This window comes from Kryptolebias marmoratus, linkage group LG11 (genome assembly GCF_001649575.2).
Source record: "Kryptolebias marmoratus isolate JLee-2015 linkage group LG11, ASM164957v2, whole genome shotgun sequence".
NCBI classification, from domain to species: domain Eukaryota; kingdom Metazoa; phylum Chordata; class Actinopteri; order Cyprinodontiformes; family Rivulidae; genus Kryptolebias; species Kryptolebias marmoratus.
This window is the reverse complement of record NC_051440.1, coordinates 20,222,717-20,234,791: the sequence shown is the minus strand read 5'-3', so window position 1 is coordinate 20,234,791 and position 12,075 is coordinate 20,222,717. Positions and strand designations below refer to the sequence as shown.

The following is a 12,075-nucleotide window of genomic DNA, read 5'->3' as shown; positions in this document are numbered from 1 at the left end:
GAAATGCAGTGGGCATTTCTTTAAGAAATGCTAGGCTTTTAATTATTTTAACACATTGGTGTTAGTCTTGTCTTTTGAGAACTACGCGTGTTGAAACTAAGTCAGTTTTACTCAACCTTATGTATCTCCTTCATAAAACTCTTTTTTTTTTCTGTTACATTTTGCAGCTTCCATTTATTTATCTTCTGCTGCTCCCGCTTCTCTGATTCTGTGATTAGCATTCTGCTGTATCACCATCCTGTTTATCACTCAATATACAGTGATGCGCTGCCCTGCAGTAAATTCAGTGTAGTTGTCATTCTTGTTCCAAACAAGATGCAGGGATCCTCACACTCACAAGTATGTGCCCATCCTATGTGCATTTGCACGCAAATACATTGCTGGAGACACACACACACATAAAACCCTGCACATCCACAGCTCTGATGAAAGCTCTGACAGCTGCAGTTGGCTTACTGCTTTAGAGTTTAAAATATCATTAGTTTTAAAGGCAGCCAGGCAAGGTGAACTTATTACTCACTTCTTAAAAAGAGCTGAAACTGGGAGAAAGTTTCTCCTAAATATTTTCTCTGCCAACAGACTTCACCCACTTTTTTGTAGAAGACTCCTGTGAGTAGTGGCTTTAATAAACTCTACTGATGTAATCTTCAAAATGCTTCAAAACCCCAGTCTATCTGTGTCCTCTGGAGATTGGAGCAGTTTCTTTATCTGCACAGTAAACACTGCTGCTGTTTTAGAACTGGGGGACATGAACTGATTAGGCAGAACATAAGAGAGGTGACTTCTTTAATGATTAGTATTCCGCTTGGTTTCGTGCTGGTGGCAGGGCTCGTAGTCAATTGGCTTCTATTAACCTGCCAGTCGGCTCTTCATTACTTCATTAAGGGAAGCACGGAGGCTTGAGGAAGTCCTGTCACAGTGCAGGCACTGACTCCTAACTTACTGCAAGGTGCTCCATGGTAGACGACCTTCTGGGCAGCCACTTCTTTGGAACTTGATGTTGGTGAACAAGGAATAAAGCAATTCATGCCAGTTACAAAGCAGAATAGGAAGCTCAACGAGTAATGGAAGTGAAAACCGAATTCTGAAAAGCTACACATTCATGAAAATGACCCAACAGTTGATTTCTGCTTTCAAGTGAGTTTCACCCACAGCTACACGCATTATTAAATTAAAGGCCTAGCATTCCTTGAAGGAATGTGTTCTTTCAAGCCGTGTGTCGCTGTTTTGGTCAAAAGCTGAAACTAGCATTATGTGCAGTCTCATGCAATATCAAAAGATGCGAAGCTCAGAGTATGTGTTGTGAATGATTTTCAGCTTCTACCACACAGACCTTTAGCATACAATCTGTAAAACTGAGTGAAATATAGCCATTTTTGTATTTTTAGGGTCAGCTGGCTGTGGCAGCCACCTTGAATCAGGTTGACTCCAAAAGGCAATTTGTTGTTGATGTCCATCAAAAGAATACTTTCTGCAAGTTTCGTTCAAAATTTGTTTAGGGGTTAGTGGTTCATGAGGTTCTTGGTAACACACACACACACACACACACAGAGATGACAGATTACACACAGTGTGGAAAAAAATGAATATTCTAGTTGGAGTTGCAGTGCATGTTGCTTGATGTCAGTAAATATACACAAAAGCAGACACAAACTGCAGCTATGAACTTATTTAAGTCTTCTTTTTCGGCGCAAAAAGAACTTATTATGCAAATGTTTTATTTATCAGTTTTAAGATTTGTCTGAATACAGAAAGTTTGCCAAATGGTTGCTAATTATTTAAATGCATATGGTGTAAATAGAAGCATAACTAAATGTGATAAGGCTATTTTTCTACAGTTTTGCATACGATGCAGACAAGAATAAGATGTGAAACAGGCATATTTTATTCCTGAGTAGGGTTGGAATGAGGTTTTTGTGTTCAGTGAGTACTTCCATCTTTAAGGTGATAAGGCACACAGATGATGCTGAGCCTAAAGGAGTCTCACCTTGCTCCCTGGTGCGTTGTTTTCTTTTTACCCGTGAGATGGGCTGCCAGTGACAATGCTGCATGAGTCACTCATAAAGTGACTCATACACTGTTAACCCTAAACAGGAACAGAAATAAACCAAAATATAAAGCAATTGTCCGTCTGTCTGTCTGTCCATCCATCTATTTATTCATCCATCCATCCATCCATCTGTCAGTTCATCCATCAATCCTGTTTGTACCAGAACCTGAATTAAAGAAACTAAGGTTTTCCCAGGTCAGCTGTGGAATAAAAAATGTTCCCACTGAGCCTTGGGTCTGCACAGTCCTCCTCCTATGAAACATTTTATCTGGCTCCTGATGCAGAGGGACAGTGACAACACTCTGACCCTTTCTTCAGTAGGCTGCACCCTTTATCTTATGATGAGCCCAACCATTCCTCAGAGGGACTTTTTCTTTTCTTTGAATAAGGGAGTTATTTTTTTATTTGATTCAATTTATTTTTTACCAAGAACAAAAAGCATAGAGGATTATACATTACACACAATACTTTAAATTAAGGGCTCCTTTTAATTTAGCTTTTTTTTTTTCCACCACAGCAGGTCAGAACAGTCTCCACTCACTGCAGACACTCCACCTGTCAATCTCCCACTCTGTTCTGCATTGTGATCAAGACCCAAATAATTACATTCCTCCACCTGAGGCAATTCACTCCCAACCCGGAGATAGAATTCCACCCTTTTCTGACCGGAACCATGGGCTTGCATTTGAAGATACTAATTCTAATGAATGATAATTGCTTTACTTTTGGCTGAAAACTTCCTCAGTGCCTGCTGGGGATCTCTGCACAATAAAGCAAAAAAATGAAAAATGTTCAAGAAGGTAATAAACAGAAACTGTGCAGTACTGCAAAATAAGTTTTTACTTTCTATAATTTTTATCCAAACCGGTTTTAGTGTGAATTTAAAACTTGAAAGCTGATGTGCTCTGGGTCAAAACCTCGTAAGTCAGAACTTAAATGAGATAAAGTTTAACGGTTGGCTTTTTGTGAAGCGGTGATATACATCAGATGATTTACTTACTATGTTAGGTTCAGCTCCAGGTGGATGGCTTTCGCAGCACACATGTAGCTGGTTGCCTTGTTTGAAATGTAAAATGCTGCACCTGCTTAAATCTTCTTCTATTCCTATCAGCTTATATCCGTTTTTGTCTTTCTTACACAGAAGACAAGATTTGAAAAGGGGTTTAAGATGGTAATTCATTGTGAATATAAAAATATTTCATCAGTATTTCTTTTATTTCACAAAAGGAGATTATTTTTAGATCAAAGCACATTTCATTACAGTTGTCTGGACTCATTATAATTGCAAACGGAATGATAGGAGACGGGCAAAGTGATATCTAAGAAAATGAGTTTAACAAATCATCAGTGCTGATTAAATTTTCTGGAGACTTTTACAAGGTGCAAAACAGGTTGTTTAGGGACAAAAAGTTCACTTTTGCACCTTTTTTTCTGGATTTAGTTTGTCCTCATTCATTTTCTTTTCCAAAATATGAGCGAGGAAGAAACATTCACAGGCACTGTGCTCATTCTTCAGTCTCCATCTTTCTCTCACCAGCTCAGCCCCTCCACCCATCAGCCACACTTCAATTCACCCCCCTCAGACTAGCTGTTAAGGGGACATATTGGAAAGCTATTAGCTCTCATTATGCTTTACAGCCACCAGTTTTCCCTCTTTTGTCTTTTAATCACGTTCTGCCCCTTTTGCGTGTGTGAGATCATGCACATCTGTGCGTGTTTGTGGATACCTGCATGTAAATGGATGCGCGACTGTGTGTAAACTCCAGCCACCATAGTCCAGCAGACAGTAATGAACCGATTTTACTGTAATGCATTCAGCTGCAGGAGACCACAAAGTCACCCCCACCCGTCGTACACTCAGTCACAATCACTTTTTATGAGCGAGTCAATAGCACAGGCGCCATCTTTTATGGAAGCCATCCATGCTGCGCCAGTGTTGTGCAGTCATAGACCATGTCAGCCAAATGGGATCGGATAACGTGCAATACAAATAAAAAGAGGTTTGAGTGAATTGGATATGGATTTTCCCTTTTTTTTTTCTTTAAAATGAGGATGAAATCTTTACAGTAACTCTTATGAGTATCCATTTGGTTCTTGTAACTCCAAATAACTAGGATCTCGTAAAGTGCTGAATGTCTCGTGACTGCTCTGTAGTGAATTGTGCTCCAGTTTGATCATCCCTGACAGTGCATGCTTGTTTGAGTGTTTATGTGTGTATTTTGCTGGCACCACAAACTGATAGCTTTTTAAAAAAAATTTATTTATGCTCCGTGATAGACTCACACAAACACCCACACTTTCATGTGCCACACTTGTAGCAAGTGGCTTAAAGTTTTGCTTGTTCACTCCCGGCCAATTCAACTGTCATCACTGGGCAGTGAAACTCCCATAATCCATCTGTGACATGACAGCACTCCAGCTTTTGCAGCAAGAAAACCTATTCTTTCTGTCCTTCCATTTGTCGATAACATCCTTTTTTATTTTATTCTCTCTCCCCTTTCCTCACATCTTCCCTCTTGGCTGTTTTTCTTCTTTTTTTTTTAATATTCTTCCATCTTGTCTCCTTTCACTTTTCCAATTACGTTTTTTTTCCTCTAAATCTCATTAGAAAACTTATTTGATGACAGCAGCAGAAAAATTAGTAAAATTACAAAATTATTGTTGACCTCCACTATAATGATAGAAATGGAGATATTTGTAATTATAATCATGCTAGTGGTGATGAAAGTAATTGAGATTAGAATGACAACGATGCCATTAATGATGGTGATTAAAATGGAGGTGGGGAGGATGACTGTGGGGCTGATGAAGGCAATGACAAGTGTGATAATAGTGGTGCTCGTTGGCTATCTGAGCAGGGTCCATATTTTCTTTTTCTTTTTGGTCCAGATGGGGAGAGACAGACGGACGGGACGGACGCCAGTCGAAAGAGGGACGCTCGCTCTTCTGCCGGACACCACAGGAGTGAAGACACCAGCGACAGTAGAGAGGACGAGGCAGCAGTGAGTTTAATCTTTTCTGTCTCACAAAATAGGACTGTCAGTCTCGGCTTAAAAACACATTCACCACTCGGCCCACATCCTCCTGACGAAGCAGCAACAAGGTTTGTTGTACATATGAGTGGAGGACCAATCAGGGCAAAAATGATTACAGATTACAGTTCTATTTATCATCAGACATTTCTGAAATCCTCTCATAATCCGTTCAGTGCTCTGTCCACTCCTATCCTGTCATAATTCAAAATATTTTATCATCAGTCCAAATAAAAGTAAAAGTATTTTCATATAATGCAGAAGAGGAAATAAATTTTATTGTAACAGTAGGACCTTTGGCTTTGTAAGTAACAGATTTTATTGCTTAAAAATGTTCTTTTAATGATGCAAATTTGACAGTTTAGGTTTTCAACACAAACTTGCACTGTGAATATGTTCCACAATTTAACATTTTCTTTAACGTTTATCATTGCCTGCGGCTGCAGGTGAAAGTGTAATAATATTTTTGCTTGTGTCTCTGTGTGTGTGTTTGTTTATCTGTGAAGTTGGCTAAATATATTATGAACCACTTGGTGGATTTTAATGAAACTCTTACATAGTTATCCCTGAATGCACATCTACAACTTCACTTCTGGAGTAAATCTAATTTAACATGGCTGCCACAGCCAAGCAACCTTAACAAACACAAAATGGCCATACCTTAGTCAGTTTTACAGATACTGAGCTGAAATATGGTGTGTGTGTAGCTGAGAGTTATCCACAACTTCAACTCTGAGTGCTAATAGATTGTACAAAATTTGTTTTTAAAAATTTCCTATCAGCTGTTGGAGTCAGCTGTGTCTGTCTGTTTGTCAACACATCTCATGAACCGCTAGATACATCTTAATGAAACTTCCAGAACGTAACCATTGGGTTTACATCTACAACTAAATGACTTTTGAAGTCAACCCAGTTCAAGATGGCCACCATAGCCAAATGGCCTTAAAAAGCACACAAATAGGTGTAACTCAACCAGTTTTACAGGGATTTAACTAAAATTTGGTCTGGTAGTAGCTGCGCATCATTCTGTACACATTGCATAGTATCTTTGCTTAAAACTTTGGCATTAACCATTAGAGTCAGCCTTGTATGACTGTTAGCAAAATATCTCATGAAACACAGGACAGATTTTTGTGAAGCTGAGTTTTCCTGGCTCCTCAGTGACACTAACACCAACTACGATTGACACTGACAAGCCTATATTTCTACCAGACAGACATTGTAAATGTCATTCCAAACCCCCTTTCCCCACAGTTTTCATGATTACTCCTTCAAAAAATTACAGCTTAATTTGAGATTCTGTTTAATTGAATTTCAAAGAAGAATATTTTGCCTATAAAGAGCATCTCCCTTATTCAAGAAGAAATGATTTTCTGATTTTATTTTTTTTTTCTGAATATTTTTTTTCTAGTCTCTGCAGATCAACACATTTTGATATGTAGGTAAGATTAAAATACATTCAAAAAACACTGTTCTTCTAATATACAATGTGGAACAATTACATGAATAATAAAGTTATATTTTATTCCATACTGACATCTTATATAAATACTTGTAGCACATAACAGTTTTTTTTTTTTTTCCAGTTTTAGAAAAGCAAAAAGACTATATACTCTCAAGAGTCACCTTTCATCATCTGGCCTTCAGGCAGGCAATCCATTATTGATGTCTTCTTCCCAAACCTCAGTTGATCAGATCACCTGCCACTCGTTTTGACAGGAACTCTATCTCAAAGTTGCATCTTGCCCGAGGCTCAGGTATCTTCAAAACTCGTTGAGTTGCTAAAGATTTAGGCCATGAAGGCAGACAATCTGCAGTAAATACATGTTCACTACTTATTTGGATCTAAAAATCAGACAACACTTAAAGAGCATTGAATGCAATCAGATACTTGCATTGTATCTGTAATTGTAATTGTAATATTAAAAACAGCACACAAGTGGTGTGTACTAAATTACATTAAAAATGTAGTATTTTTAGCTGTTCCTCTGGGTTCAACATGACGTATTTCTATGTTGACAGTATTTTAGTGATGCTGAACAAGCTGCTTTAACATGGTTGACTGGTTGCTGTTAGTTTGCTCAGAGCTGTGTGCATTAATTTAACCGTGAGACAAAAATATTCAAATAGGAGCGCTAATCAAATACAATACTTAAAACTGGAGCGCACTCTGCTGAATTAATGAAGCTGTAATCAAATGTCTCCTACAAGAAATTGGAACTGTGATGATCTTTTAACAAAATTTGTCCAGCAGATTTGTTGTAATTTAAAAAGTGAGTTTAGAAATGGCAATTAAATTTTATAATTGCGTGTTAATGGATTCAGCAAATTTATTTTCTATTCATGAGATTTAAATACATAGATCAGATCTGATTCTGTTACCGGAAAAACAAATAATTCAACATGATCATCACTGGCTGCCGAAGGCAGACTGAAAACATTTTTGCCCGTGTCTGTTTGTTTGTTTGTACCTTCAGCTAAATATCTCATAAATAAGAATGGATTTTAATGAAGGTTTCATAATGTAGTACTTGGCATCTACAACTGATCAACTTTTAGACTCAACCCAATTCAAAATGACTGCCACAGCCAACTGACCTTAGAAAACAGAAAAATAGCTATAACTCAGTCAGATTTTTCAAATATTGAGTTTAATTTTGGTGTAGAAGTAGCTGACAGTCATAAACAACAATTAAAATATTTTAAGGTTTGACTAAAATGAACTTCCTGCCCCTCTCTGACTCTGACAGATGTAACATTATAGTAAAACCCTCTAAAGTGTGACCTCACCTACATATACCACACACAACATACAAGTAGTTTGCAGGAGTTTAAGTGAAACCCCAGGTTGTTACATTATCGCTCTGCAGCTGTCGACCTGCTGAGGGGACCAACTGGGAGAAGAAAATGGTCTATCTTTTTTTCATAAAATGCAGTCGTCTTCAAAATTGATTTAAGGGAAAAGCTTGAGGAAATGTGCTTGAAGAGATAAGAGTCATAAGGGAAAGCTGGCGGAGATTTTTTTCTTTTTCTTTTTCTTTTTGAATAGCCAGACTCCAAACTGCAAACCTGCTTGATGGTGTTAAAGCATTTCTGTAAAACTCAAATGAAATCTGCTCTCAGAATAAATCAGACTCGTGCCTCGAGGCTCAGATATTCTGCTGCACTGTAAGCACTTTGCTGAAGTCACTAAAATGTGTCAGAAAGTTTATAGCGCGCTCTTTATTGAGTTTTATTTGCACTGCTTTGTCGCACGTTTCCTAAACGCCATGTGATAGATTTGGTTAGCTTTAAATGATGATTACTTAAATGAACTGAGCTCATATAGTGCCACGGTAAACATTCACTAAATCATCGCAGTTGCTATAAAAACAATCCACTGCAGGAAGTACTTATTTGGATTTACAACCTGCAGAGTATATGGTTGGTCTCCGTTTATGGTTATCGTTTATTTGCAGAGAGCGCTGCGTTCTTTTGTTTTAGGGGTGCATGTGTGTGTGTGCATGTTAACAGAGCATACCTTTCAGACTTTCCTGCTCAGCTTTAAAACTGTCTCTGTTCATCTACAATTTACATATCCATACAGAAGCGATCTGTGTTCCATCAATTCTTGACCGGTTACTGTAATTTTTGTGCATGTGTTCCATAGATTTATTCTCTTCAGACTTTGTTTCTGAGCCAACACTGACATGCCAAGTGAGATCTTGCGAGATGTGTAGCACTCAGAGTATGTGTTGAGAACGACTCCCAGCTACTATCACACCAAATTTTTGCTAAGTATCTGTAAATCTGGCTGAGTTATAGCCGTTTTTGTGTTTGTTTAGATAGATTGGCTGTGGCGGCTATCTTGAATTGGGTTGACGCCAGAAGTTAATGAGTTGTAGATGCCAACCCAATGATTACATTCTGAGAATTTCTTTAAAATCCATCTACTGATTCATGAAGTATTTTGAGCTATATCAGCAAGTCTTATGTTGTATTATAGGTTTCTGAGATGAAGATTCTTCACTTTTGTTTACTTTTTTAAGCACTGCAAGGCTTTTGAGCCTTCTAAAGCTCTCATTTCTAAAGTCTTAGACGATAAAAGTAAATTAGCTCCAAAGAAAACAAACAAAAATTCTGACCAGAAGGTCCTCAGTGAAGATAGTAATTGTGAGAAAAATGGAAAGACATTATTTCAATTACACAGAATTGACCAGTCTAAAAGTGGAAACATCTGCTTGCTTGAAAAAAAAAGATATTGGTACACCCATCTCTGTTTAAAGGATTTCATGGAACAACAACAATAAAACCTCCAACGTCTCTGTGAGTAAAAAGCTAAAAGGGCTGTTAGTTTGTGATAAAGGCACAGCACACGTGTCCTCCACCTCCTTTTGTTTGTTGTGAGATGGAACAAAAAAGGTTGTGGCAGCAGCAAAGAAACACAGTGAGTGTTTAAAGGGACATAAATAAAGATGGGAGTGGGAAAAGTGGAGGACAGACAAAAGAGAAAACATGAGTTGACAGAAGGAAACAAGACAAAATCAGAGGTAAAGACAGGTGAGAAGATGAGGGGGGCAATCCTTTTTTTTTATAAAGGAGATAATTGTTCTCCTTTCTGCAGCTGTGAAAGGGTAGCAAATGTTTGGCTCTGCACCTTTCCTTCTTTTACTGCAAATTGCTAAAATTACAGCTTAAACAGTTTACAGCGTGTGTCTCAGTTGGCAATTATAGAAACTGGTTCATGGTGTTTTTTTTGTTGTTTGTGTATAAAAAATAAAAAATCAGAAGATTCTTCTGGCCATATGTATTCTCTCTAAGATAAAATCTGCCATAGATATAAAGTTGTCACAAAGTGTGTTTGTGTGTTGTTTATGTGTGTGTCCCACCTTCATCTCACCCTCCAGGTGGTTTGTTTTTTTTCAGACAGGCTGACAGCTTGGCATTTAAGTTATTTAATGCAGAGTGTGTTTTTGTCCTTATGCCATTTGGTTCATACATATTCATAGGTATATGTGAGTGTATATGTTTGTGTGTGTGTGTGTGTGTGTGTGTCAGTTGGTAATAAGAATGAGATAAGGCATATTCTTTGCTCTGCTTTCTGCTATTCCTGTCAGCTGCAGATTGCTTTCAGAGGCCTAACCCTTCATCTCCTGATGTCAGGAACCTGTGATAAAAGAAAACGAGGAAAGTTGAATATATACACACACACACACACACACACACATATATATATATATATATATATATATATATATATATATATATATATATATATATATATATATATATATATATATATATATGGTTGTGTGTGTATATATATATTACCAGGACCAAAAGAAAAAAAACAGCTTCAAAATTACAATAAAGTTGAATTGTATACGTTTTGCATGCAATTCAGCAAACATGGGCAGTATGTAGGATTTGCAGTAAGTTTTTGTGAATGCCTCTCAGCTACAAGCAAAACCATGTTTAGCTCAGGAATTGTAAAACTGCCTGCATTATTAATTTGCTGTAGTGGCCATCTTTACCTGGATTGACTGGTTTATCAGTTTATCAGAAATACACACATAAACATGGGCAAAAACATTATCACCCTTTTGCTTTTAACGATGGGTGTATTCAAAACCCATTGTTTAGAGAAAACAAAATAACACTTATAAACACTCAAATTTATATAGGAATATCAAGTTTTTTATTTAAAATATTTAATTTACTAGAGCACAAATACTGTTACATAAATACATTTGGACTCTTTGTCTGAGTCTTGCTAATTTTCTTTTCTAAAGGAATATTTTAAAGTTTAAAGCATTTCTAAACACTTGTCTTCATCCAAAATGAAGCTTGCTGCATCATTTTATGAATTTCTCACTGTTCCATATGAATTAGATGACAGACACATCTTTAGCAGCTACTGACATGCATGATGATACCCCAACTATATGAATATTTAATCTGGTATGAAAGCTCACAAAGTCAGGTGGGAATTTACCTATCAGCTGCTTTCCTGGGAGAAAGGAAACAGTGGCATTCCAGCAAAAGAACCTATCCCGTATGTAAAACATGGCGTTAGATGTATCATTCTTTGGATTGATTTTTATAACCCTAGATATGACAAAACACTTTATACTCTTTGCCTTAAGGGTCATATATTACACACATCACACACTCACACATGTTTGACCATCAACTCTTGGTGCTCTTTACCAGACTTTAGACAGCGGGCAGTAAAAGCTCAGTTATCCAAAGCAGAAGCCTGCAAATGAGGTCACTGAGATGAGAGGCGGGAAGTGGAGGATGAGAGTGTGAAGATATTTCACCAGAGTCTTGAGAGAAATAGCTGCACCATTGTCTTTCACCTGACAGAGATTTTAATCATCCTGGCAATTTTACAACAGCCCATAAACTGCAGCATCCAGGCCTCATTGTTAACCTCCAATTGCTTTCGGGGCTGTAAATACTGCTGCCTCGCACGGCTCTGGCCTTGCCGATAGTTTATGGAGAGAAGGGACGGATGTGTTGACGGCGACGAAAGACTTCCCTGAAAGTAATGAGGAGCACAGAGCACGTTCTTACCAGTAAATAAACATGTGTTTGCTCGTCAAGTACACTAAACTGCTTTGCATGAGCTCAGTGTTGATGATTGAGAGCTTTTTGCTCGAGCTGGGTATTTGGCTTTATCGCCTAATCTGTAAATGGACCCACTGAGATAAGTGTCACAGCTTTATTTCACATTCAGATTTGAGCCATAATATGTGACTAATCGTTCAAGGTTACCATTCTATTTTGTATTTTAACATTTTTTAGGACTTAAAAAGGATGCATGATGGTTGATTCTTGTTGACTCGGTGACTTTAAGTTTGACATTTACTCACAATAAGCACCTAATTATTAGCTGAGTGCTTAGAGCTTGGTGATTGAGAAAAAAAGTTACAGGTTTACAGTGTAAAAGAGAAATAAAGTAGAGAATATAACAGAGAGTAATAGAGATATTGATGTGAACTCCTCTTT

The 12,075-nt window shown here is 37.6% G+C and overlaps 1 protein-coding gene across 1 annotated transcript in view; it reads left to right on the top strand.

Moving 5' to 3' along the window:
- The window catches only part of b4galnt4a (beta-1,4-N-acetyl-galactosaminyl transferase 4a), a 128,882-nt gene that overhangs the window by 36,960 nt on the left and 79,847 nt on the right, over nt 1-12,075 (top strand). The window contains exon 2 of the mRNA XM_037978425.1: nt 4,940-5,052. Within this exon, the coding sequence (XP_037834353.1) occupies nt 4,940-5,052 (113 nt within the window). The remainder of the gene's footprint in view (nt 1-4,939; nt 5,053-12,075) is intronic.